We start from the raw sequence: 17,306 nt of genomic DNA, 5'->3' as shown, positions 1-17,306 counted from the left end.
GGCAGGAGCAGGGACATCAGGAATGTGGTGGGGCAGCCCATCATGCCCACGTGGCAGGGACCAGCCGACACAGCAGGGCAGGGCAGGCATCGGCAAAAATAATTTATTCCACTAAGACAAGCAGAGAACGAACAACAGCACGGGGAGGGGGCGAGCAAAGATGGGGAGGCCCCGGGCCACATCTCAAAGAGGGGACACAAAATGCATCTGAACCCATGAGTGCTGCCCCCACCCAGCAGTGTCCCCTTTTTGGGGGGCTAAACCTGCACCCTCCTGGCCCCACTAGTGGTTGGACCCCAATGGGCTGCTCTCCAGCACAGGACTGGGCTTTCCAGCGTGAAACCAGCCCAGTGCCAGGGAGTGTCTGAGGGCAGCCGGGTGCCAAAACACAAACCACAGTTCATGTCCCAGCTCCCACATGCCCAAAACCATGGCACTATGACTTGGAAGGGGGATGCTCTGACACCTTCCTCCCAAAAAGAGCCTTCCACCCCTACCCCGGGGTGAGGCAACTGCCTTGAGCAGGACATCTCCTGAGGGGGACGTGCCAGACCCCTGCCCGCTGTGCGACAAAACGCTGTCCCAGGGGTGTCCTGCCTCAGCAGCTCACCCACCCTAGGAAGACCCCCGGGCCCCCAGCCCCTCTCAGGCCATGGGGAAGCCAGGGCGGCCTTTCCGGGCGCGGGTGCGGAGGCGGAAGAAGGTGTACATGCCCAGGAGGCACATGGAGGAGAGGAAGTAGAGGGCCACGCACAGGCTGATGTCCAGGCGGGAGAAGCCCAATCCAAGCACCCGCAGCCAGGGGCTCCTCCGCAGGCCCTCCCCGACCTCCTCGTCGTCCCGGAGCAGGACGCCGGGGGCGCGCCGGCGCTCCCTGCCCGCCGCGGCATCGCGGGGCAGGGCCATGGTGTCCCGCTTGCTGATGCGGCGGCGCCGGCCCGCGGCCGCTCGCAGCGCCTGGCTCTTGAAGTGCTGCTCGCTGAAGGAATCCAGGTCCACGATGTCCTCACCCCCCTCCCGCAGCTTCGGGTTCAGCCGCACGATGCTGGGGCGCCGCGGCTCGGGGGAGCCTGGGTGCCCCGGGACTCTCGCCTCTCTCTCCGTCTCCTTTTCCTCCTCTTCTCCTCTCCCCCTCGCCTCTCGCGGGCCCTCCGTGGCCAGCCTGGCGCCGGCCCCTTCCCTGGCCACGGGGATGGGGTCAGGTTCGGCGTAGTCCATGTAGATGTTGGCCGGGGAGAAGTGTGCCTTGAGGAACGTGACCACGGCCGGCTCCTCCCAGGCATGAACCCCCCGCTCCTCCTTGTGGCACTGGGGACACAAGTCTGGCGGAGGCCACTGCAGCTTGGGGAACTTGGGGTCCTCCGTGTCACCTCCTGCAGGGACCGGAGCCAGCAAGAGGGTTAGAGGGGATATGTGATGCACCCTCCCCCTGTACCAACTGCCCGGAGAATCCAGCAGCTGGGGATGGGGACATTTGGAGGAGCCTCCTCGGGAGGAGGGGTCCTCTGAGGGCAAACAGCAGCTTTGGGAAGCTCTCTGTAAGGAGCATGTAAGATCCAACTGTATCTCTGGGGCAGTCTGATGCTGCGTGACCAGCTGCTGTCCCCTGGGATGGGGGACAATGACAGCAGGATGTCCCCACTGCTACACCCTGCAGCCATTTGCCAGACCCATCCAGGAGGAGCGATGTTCCTCCCCCTCACCTCCCCTGGTGGCAGCCCCCCTTACCCGCCAGGCGAGCGTTGACCTCGTTGTGGTGGGACCAGAGCCAGAGGATGGCCTCCTCCCTGCTGGCCACCTTGTCCATGGACTGGGCCGCCATGGCCTCAAAGTGCTCGGCGCACTCCTGGCAGCCAAAGAAGTGCCGGACGTAGCAGCGCATGGTGCTCAGCACCTCCAGGGGTAACTCTGGGGGAGGCAGAGCACAGGGGTGAGTCTGGACCCCCCCGTGCCACCAACACAGTCCCACAGCTGAGGTAGCAACCCCACACCCCAACTCTGTCTCTTGTCCCCCCGTGGAAATTGCCCCTGGATGAGATGAAGCGGGGGGAAACAAGCCTTTGTGCACATGCAGCATCCCTACCCGCGCCAGAGCTCAGCTGGACACTCCCTCCCTGAGCCCCCGATGCTCCCAGGGCCACCAGTACCTTTGTCAGGGCCGTTCTGGGCAGCCTGGACAGTCAGCAGGTGGAAGATGGTCCAGAGCCCACAGGGGTAGCCACGGAAGTGGCGTTCACTGCCCTGGCAGCCCACCCAGGTCACGTTGGTGGGGAGCACCGAGGGGTTGGAGGCCTGGTGGACAGATGGACACGGTGTGATGGGGCTGGCAGGCAGTGCCAGCTGGGGGGCAAGGGGCAGGGGTAAGGAGAGCAGGGGCTGGGGGTCCCCAGGGACATCTTACATCTCTGTTATTCTTCATGGCCTCCTTCAAGACTGTGCGGGGCAGCTCGGGCTCTGTCCAGTTCCTCAGCCAGGCATCCAGAGTCTGCAGATAGGTCTGCACGCAGGGGCGCCCTGGGAAGTACTGCAGAGGGGGGAGAGGGGTGAGAAAACACAGATTTCATCCTGGGAGGAACAGGGCAGCCCACAGGCACCCCGGCTCACCAGGCAGTGGGCAGCACCAGCATCCTCTCCGCTGGAGAGCAGCGTGGTCCTGGCAAGGTTTTGGTGCCTATCTCTGAGGGGCTGGGGGCTGCAGCTTGTCCCCCCACCCCAGGGGGTAAGTCCCCTGTGTGCATGTTCAGGCTCCAAGCCCCAGCCCCATCTGAGGGAGGCAAAAAGCCACTCTGCCCATAAGTCTGGCAAAGCCGATTAGCAGCTGCACTTTAAAACCACTCCTGGGAGAGGAGCAGCCTGGCAGCCTGTGCCACCAACAGACAGACAGACCTGTGGGGAGGAGGGGACACCAGCATACAGGAAAAGCGATGGAGAAATGAAAAGAAGGAGGAGTTTGCTGAGTCTGAGCTGTTTTTCCTCCCAGGCCCATGGGGAATCACATGAAAAGACCCAAATTTGCAGGGGAGTTATCTGCGACCTGACAGCTGGGCTGCAAACACAGTGTTCCCCGACTCCTTGGACATAAGGCTTTGCTGTGTGATTCCCTGCCTCCAGGAAAGACTTTTCCCCTTGTTAGGACTTTTTCCCCTCTCCTTTTCTTTAATACCTCTTGGGAGTGCAAGAGTTAAGGCTGGGACCTGCTGGCTGAGCTCCCCCAGGCTGAGCCCTGGGCTGCAATCCTGGGGATGCTGCTCCGTCCTGTGGATGAGCAGGGCAATGGCAGTGCTGGCTCAGCGTCCCCGGGGAAGCACCAGCACCCACCACCCACTGCTGCAGCTCATCCAGGGGAAGCTTTGCAGGAAGAATTAAAAGTGGATCAAATAAAACCACTGCTGCTCCTCGCCACCCCAGCACACTTGTACCCACGGGCAGGGGCTGGTGCCACAGGGATTTATTTCTCTATTTCTGCAGTTCACATTAAAGAGAAAAAGAGTGAGGGCAAGCAGAGGAGCCACATGAAGGTCTGAGTACTTAAGGCACGTGTATGGGGCTCTTTCCTGGGGTGGGAGCAGGGAGTGTCTTGCACATCTGTGAGGGCCATGCAAAGTCCAAACTGAGCGTGAGACCCAGGGTGACAAAGGAGGGAGCAAAGAAGGAGGGCATGGCCCCAGTCCGCCAAGTAGCCTGGGCTGTGACAGGGATTGGGATGGAGACAGGGCTCCCGCAGGCCCAGTGGAGGAACCAGCCAAATGCGGCAGGACTCCATCACAGCAGGAAATTAAACTGCCCTGCTTGTGCTGGCTCAAAGCTCTCAGTCACTTCAACTGTGCCAGGCCCAACATAGAAGAAAAAAGGAGACCTTAAATTAGACTTGTCTGGAGCCTGACTCAGAGTGGGAGTTCCTTTCCTGGACTATTATCAAAGGAGCCTGCAGAGATTGGCTCCCCGAGCTGAGCATCTAGATCAGAGCAACAAACCCCTGTGACCATCTCTGACAGCCCAGCAGGTGACAGCCTCTCTTCTGAAACGACCTCCTGCCTCAACACCTCCCACAAGTGACGATCCCACTGCCAGCAAAGCTGGCAACACACATCTTGTTTGAAACACTCCAGCATCCCCTTTTACTGGGACTCCGGGCTGAGTTTGCAGATCCACATGGATGGGGACTGCCATGGGATACACTGAGCACCAGGACACAGGGCCCACACCAGACTGCCACGCTTCACTACCCGTGAGTGCTGGGACACGGTGGCCCGCGCTGTTTGCCTTTCATAAACAGACACATGGAGGCACAGGCACTTCCTCCCCTGGCACCCAGAGCTCCTCACCTTCACCAGCGTGGCCACGTAGCACTTGAAGGCAGCCAGCTGTGCTCCCGACAGCGAGGAGGGACGGGCAGCCTCCACCCGCAGCGAGTAGTGCAGCGCGGACTCCAGGTCGGCCATGTACAGCTTGGAGCTGGGGAGGGCAGCGCAACACAGGGCTCCATCAGCCACGGAGCTAATCCTCGCCCCAGGGCTTTTCCCCAGCCCCTCGCCCGCCCGGCCCGGTTTGCCCAGCAGGGGGAGGGGTCTGACCGGTCGGCTCGCAGGGGATGTGACACGCGGTCGCTGTCGTTGAGGGTGCTGGCCGTGGCGTTCAGCTTGTAGGAGCCGCGGGTGATGCCCGTGAGCGTGCGCAGGTAGTAGGTGTAGAAGGAGCGCGCCTCTATGTGCCTGTCAGGAAGGAGAAACCCTAAGTCCCTCCCAAACCTGACCCCAAGGAAGGAGAAGCCCTAAGTCCCTCCCAAACCTGACCCCAAGGAAGGAGAAGCCCTAAGTCCCTCCCAAACCTGACCCCAAGGAAGGAGAAGCCCTAAGTCCCTCCCAAACCTGACCCCAAGGAAGGAAGCCAAGGAGATGAAGGCTTAGCCAAGTGGGTAGTTCAGGCCTGGGGAGGGAGCATGGGGTGCTCCATACTCTCCATCTGCCCCAGCAGTGGGTAGATTTACAGGCATCCTAGAGCGGAGCTGAGCCCCAGGTAGCCGTATCATGCCACCTCCAGGCAGATGTGGGAAGGCAATGGGCTCAGTCACAAGGATTTTCCCTTCTTCCAGCTCCAGCCAGGGCTGGCAGTGCAGCTCAGTGCCCAACAGCGACCTCCCACCAGCCTCCTCCACTCAGTAAGTCTCACTCCTAATGCACCTCCCCACAAGTAGAAAGGAGCACAGAGATGGGGCACAAGGCTGGCACCCCAGCAGCATCCCCAGAGCCACCCTGCCATGTCCCACACTCACACAGGCAGGCGGGAGAAGGAGCCGTTGCGGAGGAGCAGGTATCCAGAGGGGAAGGAGGTGACACCGAACTTCTGCACGAGCTCCTCCTCGCTGCTCAGCACCCTCCTCACCGCAATGTTCTCGTACTGCAGCATGTCCAGGGCCACCTGCAAGCCCTGGGGTCAGATGGGGGGGCAGAGGGATTCCCCAGGCCCCCCAGGGAGGCAGCAGAGCTGTTCAATGCCCTGTGTAACATTTGGCACTGGCTAAGGTGTGCGCAAGCTGGGCAGGGAGGCTTCCTGGAGAGAGCTGCCCTGGCAAAGGCACCCAGGAGCTATCAGGCAGCAGGGACACAGGCTCCACAGAAGTGGGGGATAAGTGGAGCTGTACTCACCTCTCTGAGAAGTGGGGGATAAATGGAGCTGTACTCACCTCTCTGCCCACGAAGGAGTTGCTCTTCTCAAAGATGAGTGCCAAGTACTGGTCCTTGTTCCTCTGGAAGAAGGTGCGAACTTCCTCGGCACTGCAGGAGACAGGAGGATGGCAGCAGGTGCCTCGGCATCAGCAGGGTGCTCTGCCCTCCCCCTCACAAGGAGCTCCAGCCTTGCCTGCTGGGATTTGGCAGGGAATGCTGGTGCAGGATCAGCCCCACTGAGCAGGCAACTCCTCCTGCTGAAGTTTCCAGCCTAGTTTTCTGCTCTGGTTCACAGGCTTTGAGAAAACCCACTGGGCTTGGCCAAGGAGGTAGAAAACAAAGAGCAGGCAGGGCAGGGCAGGAGGGAGCTGCACGCTCGCCCAGGGTAAAAAAAAAACAGCAATGAACTTGAACCAAGGCTGGTTTTTTTTTGTTGTTTTTTTGGTTTTGTTTTGTTGTTTTTTTTTTTTTTGTTGTCCAAGACACAGAGGCACCAGAGTACCTGAGGCAGGTGCCTGGCTGGACTATTACTCTGGGAAATCCAAGGACAACTCAGATACCAACAAAATTGTAGAGAATCAAGAAAACCCTTTTTCAGGACAGGAAATAGCTTCTAACACAGCCTCACTCAGCATGGTATGACACTGCCATGTCCTAAAAAATTTGGGGCCCAGGAATTGCTTGCTCTAAGTAAGGCTGATGAGCAGGTTCCTTAGGAGATGTGACAACATGACCCCTCTCATCTGGGCCATGGAAACAGCTCTACACTGGCCAGGTAATCTCCCTGGGATGTGGATGATGCAGTAGCTGCTCCTTGCTCGTTTGGGTTCAGGATTTCCCCAGAAACCTGCTCCCCATGGGACAGAGGCCCTCCTAGCCCCCTGCTGCCCCTACCTTGCTGGCTCCAGCGGAGGACAGGCGGGTGGCCAGGCATCCTGGCTCTGCTCGAGGTTGGTGATGATGGCGTGGCGCAGGTCCTCGACAGTGGCACTGGGATCTGCAGGGGGACAGGACACCAAGAGGTCAGCCCTGGGGAAGCCAATCCCAGGGGTTGAGCCCAGGGAAGCTGCTTGGAGCTGCCCCCCAGAGCTCCCTAAAATTGCAGTGTATGGGAGGTGTGGGCAGCAGGGCCATTCACTCCCAAGGTAGAAAATCACATGGCTCTGAATACTCACTGGTAATCCTTATCCCATCCTCTGGCTTCTTGCTAAAAGCTCTGAAGAACTGAAAGGGGAAAAAAAAGCACAAGGGGAAACTGTAGTGAGTGTTTGGAGTGGGACAGGAGGCAGTGCAACCCAGCAGGCTGAGGCCCCCTGTAGACCAGCTCTGCCTCAGTTTCCCCACAGCATGCCAACTGACATCAGCCAGCACAGAGGGAGCTCCCAGCCATGTCCCCATCTTTTGGGGCATCCCCCCAGAGAGGAGAGATGCAGGTATGGGCTGGGAGCCATGTCCAGCCAAGGGCAGGACAGTGGAGCAGGTATCTCCATGGGTCCCAGAGAGGCAGCTGGAACCTTCCCAGTCCAGCAAACCAGTCTCCCTGCTCCAGAGCTCTGACAAAGTAGGAAAAAGGTGATTTTCCCATTCCTGGCCTCCCACAGTGGCTCCAGTACCCAGGGCAGAGCCAGAGCAGCAACACCAGGTTGCATCAGCCAGGTGTTTGCTTTGCAGGCTGGGCTGGGAGCTGGGACTGTTTGCAAAAGGTGCTCAGCAGGGACACAGGATGTAAAGCAAGTGACATCTTGGCACGGCCACATCAGCACAATGTCCCTGCCCCAGGAGACATTTCCATCAGTGTTCCAGGCCAGAGGGCACTCGGTGAGACCCCAGGGCAGGGCTGGGGCCAAGACAACCTGCCTGAAAAACCCCAAATCTGAACCCATTTGGACCTGAGCCTGTAAGTTGGGACTGAGGGCATGTCTGATAAAACTCTCATCCCTGCCCATTCCATCTCAAGTCAATCCTGGTTATAACTGCTGGTTGTGGCACCTGGAGTGCTTTGGCTTCACTGCCTGTGCTGGAGCAAGGCTCCGTTTGCAGTGGGAAGCTCTGCAGAAGCTGTGTTGACACAGCTAAAGGGCTGGGCACAGGCCCAGGAGGAGGGGTGGCTCCTCGCCAGCCAGCGCAGGAGACTCCTAGGAGTTCCAACCTCCCGCAGCATCCCAGTGCCGTCCTCCAAAACCAGTGCCTGCAACCTCTCTCTGCCCTCAAGCAGCCTTTCTTTAATGTTTCCAGCTCAGGATTCAGATTCTCCCTCATCCTAGCAGAGATCCAGCCCCTGTGTTTCACCACAAAACACCATTTTGGCTTTTCCCCCTCCCTGTTGCTCCATCGCTCAGCAGTTGCACCGGCTGCAGCCAGGACACAGCACTGTTTTGGGGAAGGGTGAAACAGCTTCAGCCTGCAAAGCCCCAAGGGGAGTATTTTGGTGCAATACCCCTGTCAGTCCAATTGAGCAAGAGAGAGACAGGCCAGAAGGCGAAGCACAGCGAAGCCCAGCCAGCACCCAGCACACGCAGTCTCACCTTCATGGTGGGGAAGCCGGTTATCCCGAAATCGGAGCACACTTGTTGGTTGTCCTCCTCGGCACAGTCGATGGCTGCCAGGATCACTGCAGGCCTCCACTCTGCGGGGACGGAGGATGAGGTCAGCACAGCTCAGCATCCCCATGGCCCCAGAAACCACCCTCCTCCCCATGAGTGCTAGCAGAGACAGGAGAGATCTTCAGGGGCAGAGATCCTCCTGTCCCAAGACCACTGCTTGCTCCTCGCAGGACAGCGACCGATGGCTTGCAAGGCCAAACGGCCAGGGCTGTGCTCTGTACTGGTGTGTGGTGCCCTACTTTCCAGGCAGCAGGAACACAGGGAAAGCCGTGTGAGGCGGGAGCTGGCTTTGCACGCCCTGCTCTGCCAGTGCAGGAGCACAGGCAGCTCTACCCAACGCTGCCTGCCCGGCTGGTTCTGCCTGTCCAGCCTCTGCCCCGGCTCCCGGGAAGAGGACACCAGGAGAAGGGGAGGGATGGCTAGCCACAGCTCGGGGAGAGCAAGGAACACAGGCTCCAGTTTGTCTCACCCCAGACCAAGGGCATAGCTGATAACCAAGAGGGAACAACCCAAAACCAGCAGCCAGGCTAACGCACTGCAGCAGAGCCTGCCCAGCTTCTGAGTGTCCACTCCCCCATTTGTGACTCCCCGTGAAGACCAGCAGGCCCCTGGGATAAAACACATGAACAAAAGGGGGCATGGAGGTATTTTAAGCAGCAGCCTCTGAAAACCAGCAGGAAAATGGAGAATAAAGCTCCGAAATGGCTTATTTTTAGTGTAAAGGACACAAGCTGGAGAACGCCCTGCCTTATCCTGAGTGGGACAGGGAGGGACATGGTGCTGGCACACAGATGGAGCCCATGCTGCCCTAGGCAGGAGCATGCTGGAGGCAGGGACACACTGTCCCGTGTCGCAGGTGACGGGACAGGTGAGCTGCTTCCCACTGCCCTGGCACTCGTGGCACAGGAGGGCTGGTGACGAGAGGAGCTGCAGGGAGCCGGGCACGTTCCTATACTCATCTGCACGTGGTGTCCACAGGTCACCCTAGCATCCTCCCCGTCCAGCCCACTCCACGAAAATCCACCCGTGGGAATGGCAGCGAGGATGCTGAGCAGCACGGGGGTGGCTTCCCCGCCCCGCCTCCACGGGCACACCAGGAGCAGGGAGCCCTGGGGGAGCCCTCTTTTGGAGAGGGGCCAGGAGAGCCGGCATTGCCCCGCGGGGCCCGGGCACGCACCCCATTCCTCACATCCTGCCCGCTGGGGAGCTCTGACGGCATCCCCAGGGAGGGACGGCATCCCCTCGGAGGGACGGGATGCCCGGCCGGCCCCCTGATTCATGCGGCAGCCAGCGCGCTGCATCAATTAGAGCAATAACAGGGAGAAGCCCGGGATGCCGGGGGAGGCAGGATGAGTCCCGGCAGGACGAGGGGCCCAGCAGCAGGGTGTGCGGGTCCCCAGGCGGGGCTGGCACCGGCCGGGCCGGGCATCAAGGTCAAAGCCGGGAACAAACCAGCTGGGATCAGCGCCCAGCAACCTGCCGTCCCTATTCCTGCAGGCACCGGGAGGAGCGGGGCTCAGGGAAAGTCTGGGGGGCAGCGGGACCCCCCATGCTTGGGCAGGCTCAGCCTGAGCTGCTCCCTGCCAAAGGGGGTCCAGGGATGCTGCTAAGCCAGGCCTGGGTATCGTGGGGGGGGAAAGCTGGACACCGAGAGGGCGCAGGGCCTTCCCACCAGGCTGACGTTCCAGGGAGGCTGGAGCTGGGCCGCAGGGGGATCTCGGGGAGCTGACAGAGGGTAGGGCACAGCGGATGGAGGGGACGGCGGTGGGAAGGACGCAGGATGTAGGGATGCTCACGGGAACGAGGCTGCAGAGCCTGGGATGCAGGGAGGATTGAAGAGTGAGGGCGGAGAGGAGGAGGACGACGGGGCAGGGACGTAGGAGGGACTGCAGGATGCTCCCGGTCTTGGGGGAAGCGGGACCCCCTGCGCAGGGAGGAGGATTTAGGGGTGCTGAGATAAACAGAGGTGTAGGGGAATTTAAGAGTGCAGGGGCAGAGACGGGCGCTGACGGAAGAGGACAGAGACAGGGATAAGGGGCGGGGGGTAACAAGGTCAAGGGCACAGGGAGGGATCGGGGAGCCGCTGGGGCGGGCAGGCGGGGATGAGGGGAAGGGGGGGCCAGCGCGGCCGGGGACTCACCGCGGATGTCGTGGGCCAGGGCCCGCCATGTGGGCGCGAAGTGGATGCAGTGCCCGCACCAGGAGGCGAAGAACTCGACGGCCCAGGCGCTGCTGGAGCCCAGCAGCCGCCCCTCCGCCCCCGGCCCCAGCAGATCCAGGGGGTCAGAGGCCGAGTAGAGGCGGCCGGGCCGCGCCGCCGGCACCCGGAGCAGCAGGAAAAGCAGCAGGAGCGGCGGGAGAGCCGCCGGCCCCCCGCGGCCCCCGGCCCGCGCCCGCCGCCGCCACATCGCCCGCCAGGCCGGGCGGCACCGCCCGGAGCCGCCTTTAGCGCCCGGAGCCGCCCGTAGCGCCGCCCCCGGGGCGGGGCCGGGCCGGGGCGGGGCGGGGCGCGGCCGGGGAGCCCCGCAGCGGCGGCGGGCCCGGGCCCGCGGTAGGCCTGCGGCCTCCCCTCAGCGCCCCCGCGACGTGGAGAGGGGAGCAGTGCTCCCTCCTCAGCCCCCGCCCTTTGCTGCGGGGTTGCCCCTCCGTGAGGGGGCAAATGGCGTGAAACGATAGAATTCTGATAAAGCGAGGACTGCCCGGGGAGGTGGCGGAGTTGTGGTCCCTGGAGGTGTTTAAGGAAAGAGTGGATGCGGCACTGAGGGCCATGGTCTGGTTGGCAGGGTGGTGTCGGGGCACAGGCTGGACTCGGTGATTTAGGTATTTTCCAGCCTAAATGAATCTGTGATTCTGCAATGGTAAAGGCGGCTGATTCAGCCCCGAAATGCATTTTGTCACCAACATGAGCACCCCGAGGGCAGCACCCTGGTCAGATGCCCTGACATCAGCCAGCGTCACTGGGCACCACCTGGACACCCTGTGGAATGGGCACCCTGCAGACATCCCTGCCCTCTCCCCAAACCTGCCAGTTACACCCAAAAATCCAGCTCTACATCTAAAAAAAGCAGCCTTCCACCCCCAGTAGCCCCTTCAATGGAATGTCTTCAAACTGAGAGTTAGTTAAGTTATTAGGAAAAGAAAATCTTCCCTGTGAGGGCAGTGAGGCCCTGGCACAGGTTACCCAGAGAATGTGGCTGCCCCTGAATCCCTGGAAGTGTTCAGGGCCAGGCTGGATGTAACTTGGAGCAATCTGGCCTAGCGGAAGGGTCGGCAGGACGACAGAACTAGATGTTCTTTAAGATCCTTTCCAACCCAGGCCATTCCAGGATTCTGTGATTATTCCATCCTCCCGGCCAGGCCAAGCCGTGCCGTCGCTCACGCACGCACACACGTCACCGGCTCCCAGACCCAGACGGAAGGTGCCCGCTGCTCAGTGCCCCAGGGCAGAGCCAGGCGCTGCCAGGGTGGACACAGCCCCAAAATCCAGCCCTCTGTTCCCTCCCCGGCCCCTGAGGCCAGGGAACCTCTGGCACTGGGGGTGCCCATGGCTGCTGAGGGCTCGTTGCTGGCTATGTCCCAAGAAAGGCCATTATCCATGCCGGGCCCCACCTAGGCATTTTAGGCGGACTTGCCATGCTAGAAAAACAAGCCTGCCGGAGCCCAGGCTCGCCGAGGCAGTGGAGGGCAGGGGTTCCACGCGGGGCACAGCTCCAGGAAACGATGGGGCTCCCTGACACAGACTGGCCTGGGGGGACGGAGCATGGTGGGCACAACCCACGGGATTGCTCCCACCCATCTTCTGTGGGTGCAGGCTGATGGGAATGGGGCCGAAGATGGTCTGCTCCAGCCCTGACAGCTGTAATTAAGTCCTTAAGGGATTATCACGCCTCATTGTCTAACCAGGAGGCAGAGAGACACAGCCTAACCTGTGCAGTGCAGTTCTGAAAGGTGGTACCTCACTACTGACTTTGCCAGGACTTGTCCTCATCCAGCTGGTGATTAAAATGCAAAAATCCCCATGTTCAGGGAGATCACCACCGTTATCTTCCCCCTAGGTTAAAGCCTTACTTTAAGGGCTCATCAGCTTGATTAAGTTATCAAGGTGAAGAAGAGGTGCTCAGAGCCAGCATAATTGCCAGCATCCTCCCCATCCTGCTCACCCCTTCCTCTCGGGCAGTCCAAATTCCTTGAATCCTTTTTTAAGATGCAAAAGCAAGGTGGAGGGGCAAGACCCACAGCCTGGGGCTCCGGCTCCTTTGGAGGTGAGCCACGCCATTGCTCATCCCCCGGAGCCCTGGGGTGGGGATGCTCCTGCTTCCTGCTGCCCCGGGAACAGCTAGGCTGCTACCCACGACCCTACTGCCCAGCTGGCACGTCCCATCCCCAGGGCTCCCCGGGTAACAGCCTCCTTCAGCAGCAGGGTGTGGAGTTTTCCAGGCACAGACTTGCCCAAAAATCCTTCTTTTTTTCTTTGAATGCTGCTGCAAAGCAAGAGATGAGGCTTTTCTTGCACCTCAGACTGGGAAGAGACAGATTTTCATTGCAGAACACCTTGACACAGGGCATGGGAAGCCAAAGATGAAGCAGAGGCTTTGAAACAACTCTTTTTAAGTTGGATTTGAAAGCAACTAAGATGAAACAATGGCAGTCAAGAACAAGTAGAAGTCTGGAGAGGTTTCAGAAACACCCTCCCAGTGCTCTTTCTGCCTTTTTGTCCTCTCTGGCTGCCAATGGAAGCTGCAGGTAGCAAAAGCAGGACACAGGTGCTGGGTGATGCTGGATGCCCACCTGCTGAGCCCCAGCCAGCTCTAAAAGGCCAGCTTTAGGCTCCCACTGCACAGTTAGGAACCTGCTTGGTTTTCACAGCAAACCCTTCAGTGCCTACCTCAGCATCCTTAACTTCGGGGAGAGTTGTGCTTCACTGTGTAGCAAGGCCATGGGATGACCACAGAGATTCCTGAGCTGCACAATCTCTGCGCAGCAGCTGAGCAGTGGCTTTTGTTAATTAAGCTCTGAAATCTCCTTTCCCAGACTAACACCCAGCAGGAATCTCCTTGAAGTCAGTGAGGCGCGGGCAACATCAACAGGCTGAGAACCTCAAAAGGCAGCCACAATCTCACCAAAATAATTTAAGCCCTGCAGAACTTGTTTCGTGCACCTAAAGTGGATCATTTTCAGACACGAAGCTACTCAGATCACCTCTGTGCTGGGTTAGAGGAAGAGCGGTTGGATTTCACGTGTTCAGACCTTGAAATGATGGAAAAGACTACATTTCAGGAAATGGAGAAAGGCTTTTATTATCCATTTTTAAAAGCATGACTCTCTCTATAAAATGTTCAGAATGGCCAGGCAAGCAGGCCCAGGACCTCCTCATTCCCCTTTAGTTGTGAAGGTTCAGGGCCACAGGGAGATCCTGAAATGGACTTTCTTCCTTGAAAATTATAGAACACGTTCCTACCTAATTGTGTGATTCCAGGAACTGACTCCAAGGAAAACACGCAACCAATGCAAGACTCATGATACAATCACGGCAACCCCGTCACCGGCATTTTGGAGCCTGCTCAGAGAGGTTTGCATCCAACAGCCCTGCAAGCACCTTGGAAATACCAGCCGCAGAGGAAGCTCAGCAGTTCTCCTTTCTCCAGACTTCACAAGATGATGAACTCAAGGAAGCCCTCTTTGATCTGCAGCACAGCACTGCTTAAAGCGTGGTCCTTCTGTGAATAAAAAGGCTCACTTCTCTCAGAGAGCAAGGGAAATTGTGCCACCTGCCACCTCCCTGACATTCCAATCCAGGTGGCACTTCTTCCTTGGTGGCCCAAGTCACACCTCAGCTGAGACGTGGCTTCAGACAAGACCTTTGGCAGCAGCTGTGCCACGAACCTGCCAGCTTTGCTGAGACACCCGGAGGGGATCTGAATCCCAGCTGCTTCCCACGCTCTGCATTGGCTCTGCCAGGCTGACACCTGTGAAGACCAGGATGGCCCCTCAAAGCCCCACTGGCAGCTGGGAATTGCTGACTCCACGAGATAGGCTTGGTCGGAAATCGTTGATTTCTACCTTTCAAGCCCAACCAGCCTGTAATAACAAGAGGCACAAAAGCAAATCTGGGGTGCATTCTCAGGATGTGATGAATGTGTTCACGTAGTTTGCATCTGCAGAGAGAATACAGCAGTACCAGCCTCCTGCTATTCACCCTCTGCTGATTCATCCCCGCTGCCCTTGCTCTTTTCAGAAGAACCCAGAGAGACCAGGAGGAACTGGCACTGCCATTGGTATGTCTGGGTAGGAAACATTTTACCTGCAAATTTCAGATCTACTAACAGTCATAAATGATTACCATAACACAGGCGGCACAGAGCAGATGTTTTCCAGTCCAGCTCATGTTCCCAGATTTAAGGAGCAGATTGGAGGAGGCCACACCGCCCAGATTTGCCACATCATTATTTGGCAGGTGGTTTAATTGCAGTGCATGAAACTGGGAATACCACAGGGATGACAACGGAGCACTCCTCTCTTGTTCTGACAGTAGTCCTGCAACGTAAGCGAGGTCTCACCTTCCAAGGACTGCTGTGCCCAATCACAGGTTCACTGAGCAGTGCTGGCTCCATCAGTCCTTGGAGCAATGCAGCCAGACACAGACACTGGACCAGGCTCCTTGCTGAGCTCCCCAAGCCAAGCCACGTGAGCATTGGGATCCCCTGCAGCCTCCTTTACTTTGCTGGAATAAAATCAAACCGTAGCTGTGACATCCCCCTGAAGTGGTGTTACTTCCATCTCCAGCAAATTCTCAGACAAAATCTGACTTAGAGACAGTCTAGACTTCAAGGTAGAGGAAGCCACTGGAAACCCACATCAGGGAGGGAACACAGCCCAAGGGACACAGCAGATCTTGTACAGGTGGAGCAAAGGGCTGGAAAACTGGAGCCAAGAGAAACATTCAGAGCAGGAACTAACCACCTGCTCCAGGCCATCAGCACTCCTGGCAGGCAAAAGAAGGTATCTGTTCTCCAGGAGTAGCCTCTGTGCCCCTGAACCTGCTCAACCATCACCCTCCTGAACAGAGCTGCTCTATTCTCCTCCTTTTCCCCAAATTTCTGCAGGACCTTATTCAGGAGGAGGCAGGAAGGTACAGAGCTGGGGCTAGGGCTTTTGTTTGCTCCAGTTTCCAGGTCTCACAGGGTGCCTTTCCCTCCCCCACAGGACCGGCATCCCAGAGTGCCCTACACTTTCAAACTCCATTACATCTCATCTGCATTCCTCCCAGGCAATGGCCCATGCTCTGGGCTGGGTGCCAGCAGCTGGGCAGCCCCCCTCCTCTCCTTCCTGCACTCTGAAGAGCTGCTGGTGTTCAGCAGCTCCCCACCAACTCCTTTTCTTCTCAGGGCTGTGTTAATGAGAGCCTGGACATTGCAGAAGCCCTTGTGCTAGGCAGGGCACAGCACGTCTGGAGCAGAGTCAACACTTCAAGCGCTCCAGTGCACTGCCAGGCATTTTAGCACGTGGGATGGCTGCAGCTGGCACCACGTCCCCAGGGAGGCACGGGGAGTGGGCTGTGCCTGGGAAGGGAGGCACCAAACAGTCCCACTCAATCCACAGTGCCATCGGGAAGGCGGCTGCTGGCCATCGCCCAACCCAGGAGTTTCACCAGGTGCACAGGTGAAACAGCTGTTAAAGGTGACCATGCTCCAAGGGTTCTGGGAAGAGTTGCACAAACACCACGGGTAGAAAGTCAGTGACAAAGTGAAGCAACGTAGATTTGTAAATGAGGAAATGAGAGCCTTCATCACACTGATTGCTGGGCATCCTGGGCAAGGACAGCAGGAGCAATGCAGCAGTTTGCTGCGTCACCCGCTGGAGCACCTTGGCAGCACTCCCACAGCTTGAGCCGTTTTTAAAGGAAGCCTCTTATTCAGCCAGAGAAGCACAGATCAGTTTTTTTTTTTCAATGTGAAATGTACTCTGAGCCCCTTCCAGGGATGGATGCAAGTAGACAATTGTCCAAAAATACAGGACTTGTGGAGTAAAATCGTTGCAGGGCAAGGAAAGGCACGGCACGGATGCTCACCTGCTGCTCACTAATGAGGACACAGAGGCTGCAGCACCACTTGGCCTCAGCCCTTTGGACATCCCAGGACCCACCACTGCGTTTGGCTGGTTCAACTGCTGAGCTCAGAGGGCTGTGACGTCCTCCTGTCTGTCTGAGGGCAGTGATGGTGTCTGAGGGCTGTGACATCCTCCTGTCTGAGGGCAGTGATGGTGTCTGAGGGCTGTGACGTCCTCCTGTCTGAGGGCTGTGACGATGACTGAGGGCTGTGACATCCTCCCGTCTGAGGGCTGTGACGGTGTCCCCCCTCCACTGAGGACCAGCCCTATGGCACACCGGCACCGCAGGACTGCAGCAAAGCTGCTTCCATAATAGAAGCCTGAATGCAGCAGATCCTCCTCCAGGATGAGGTCCCTCTGCTAAGGAAAAGCAAAGAAGAAATAACTGCAATGGTTTAGCTCATACAGGTTCCCCCCATTTAATGCAAACAGCCCTCCCAGGCAGGTGAGCAGTTGACGGTCACACAGTGTCCTCCAAGCTGGAAAGACCAATGCTGGGTTTTGTACAGGGTCTGCAGCTAATGGAAAGCAAAGCCTTGTCTGCTGGGCTGTACGTTCATAAAAGGCACCAAAACACAGCAGAGGCACCGGGGCAGGGGTGGCTCAGTAACACCTGTGCTCCCTGGCTCACACCTTCACGCTGCCACTCCATCACCACGTGCCCACACCTGTGGTTTGGCACTGCAAGTACTTGGCTGTCCTCTTACAGAGTTCCAGGACCTTTCATGTATTAAAAGTGACTTGTTTTTTTTTCTTGTCCTGGAAAGAAAACAGCAAAGATTTAGAAAAGTTCCACCAACACATAAAGTTTCCAGAGAGCAGTATTTGCCCCTTGGTGAGGAAGGGATTGGTGCTGCTAACAGCAGCTCTACAGAGCCCTACCAATTTAGGAATACAAAACAAGACTGAGGTTCTGAAGAATTTAATTCCA

At 58.3% G+C, this 17,306-nt stretch overlaps 1 protein-coding gene across 1 annotated transcript; it reads right to left on the bottom strand.

Moving 5' to 3' along the window:
• Positions 1-51: 51 nt before the first annotated feature.
• Positions 52-10,704, bottom strand: QSOX1 (quiescin sulfhydryl oxidase 1). The gene is made up of 12 exons (XM_038144758.1): positions 10,410-10,704; positions 8,192-8,292; positions 6,842-6,890; positions 6,561-6,663; positions 5,684-5,774; positions 5,273-5,418; positions 4,575-4,712; positions 4,326-4,455; positions 2,402-2,524; positions 2,148-2,292; positions 1,729-1,908; positions 52-1,373 (listed from the first exon to the last, which is right to left on the bottom strand). Exons 1-12 carry the CDS (start codon positions 10,675-10,677, stop codon positions 646-648), a joined length of 2,202 nt encoding a protein of 733 aa, XP_038000686.1. The 5' UTR covers positions 10,678-10,704; the 3' UTR covers positions 52-645.
• Positions 10,705-17,306: the final 6,602 nt, after the last annotated feature.

The sequence above is a fragment of the Motacilla alba genome, chromosome 8 (genome assembly GCF_015832195.1).
Source record: "Motacilla alba alba isolate MOTALB_02 chromosome 8, Motacilla_alba_V1.0_pri, whole genome shotgun sequence".
Lineage (NCBI taxonomy): Eukaryota > Metazoa > Chordata > Aves > Passeriformes > Motacillidae > Motacilla > Motacilla alba.
This window is presented reverse-complemented; position numbering and strand designations above follow the sequence as displayed.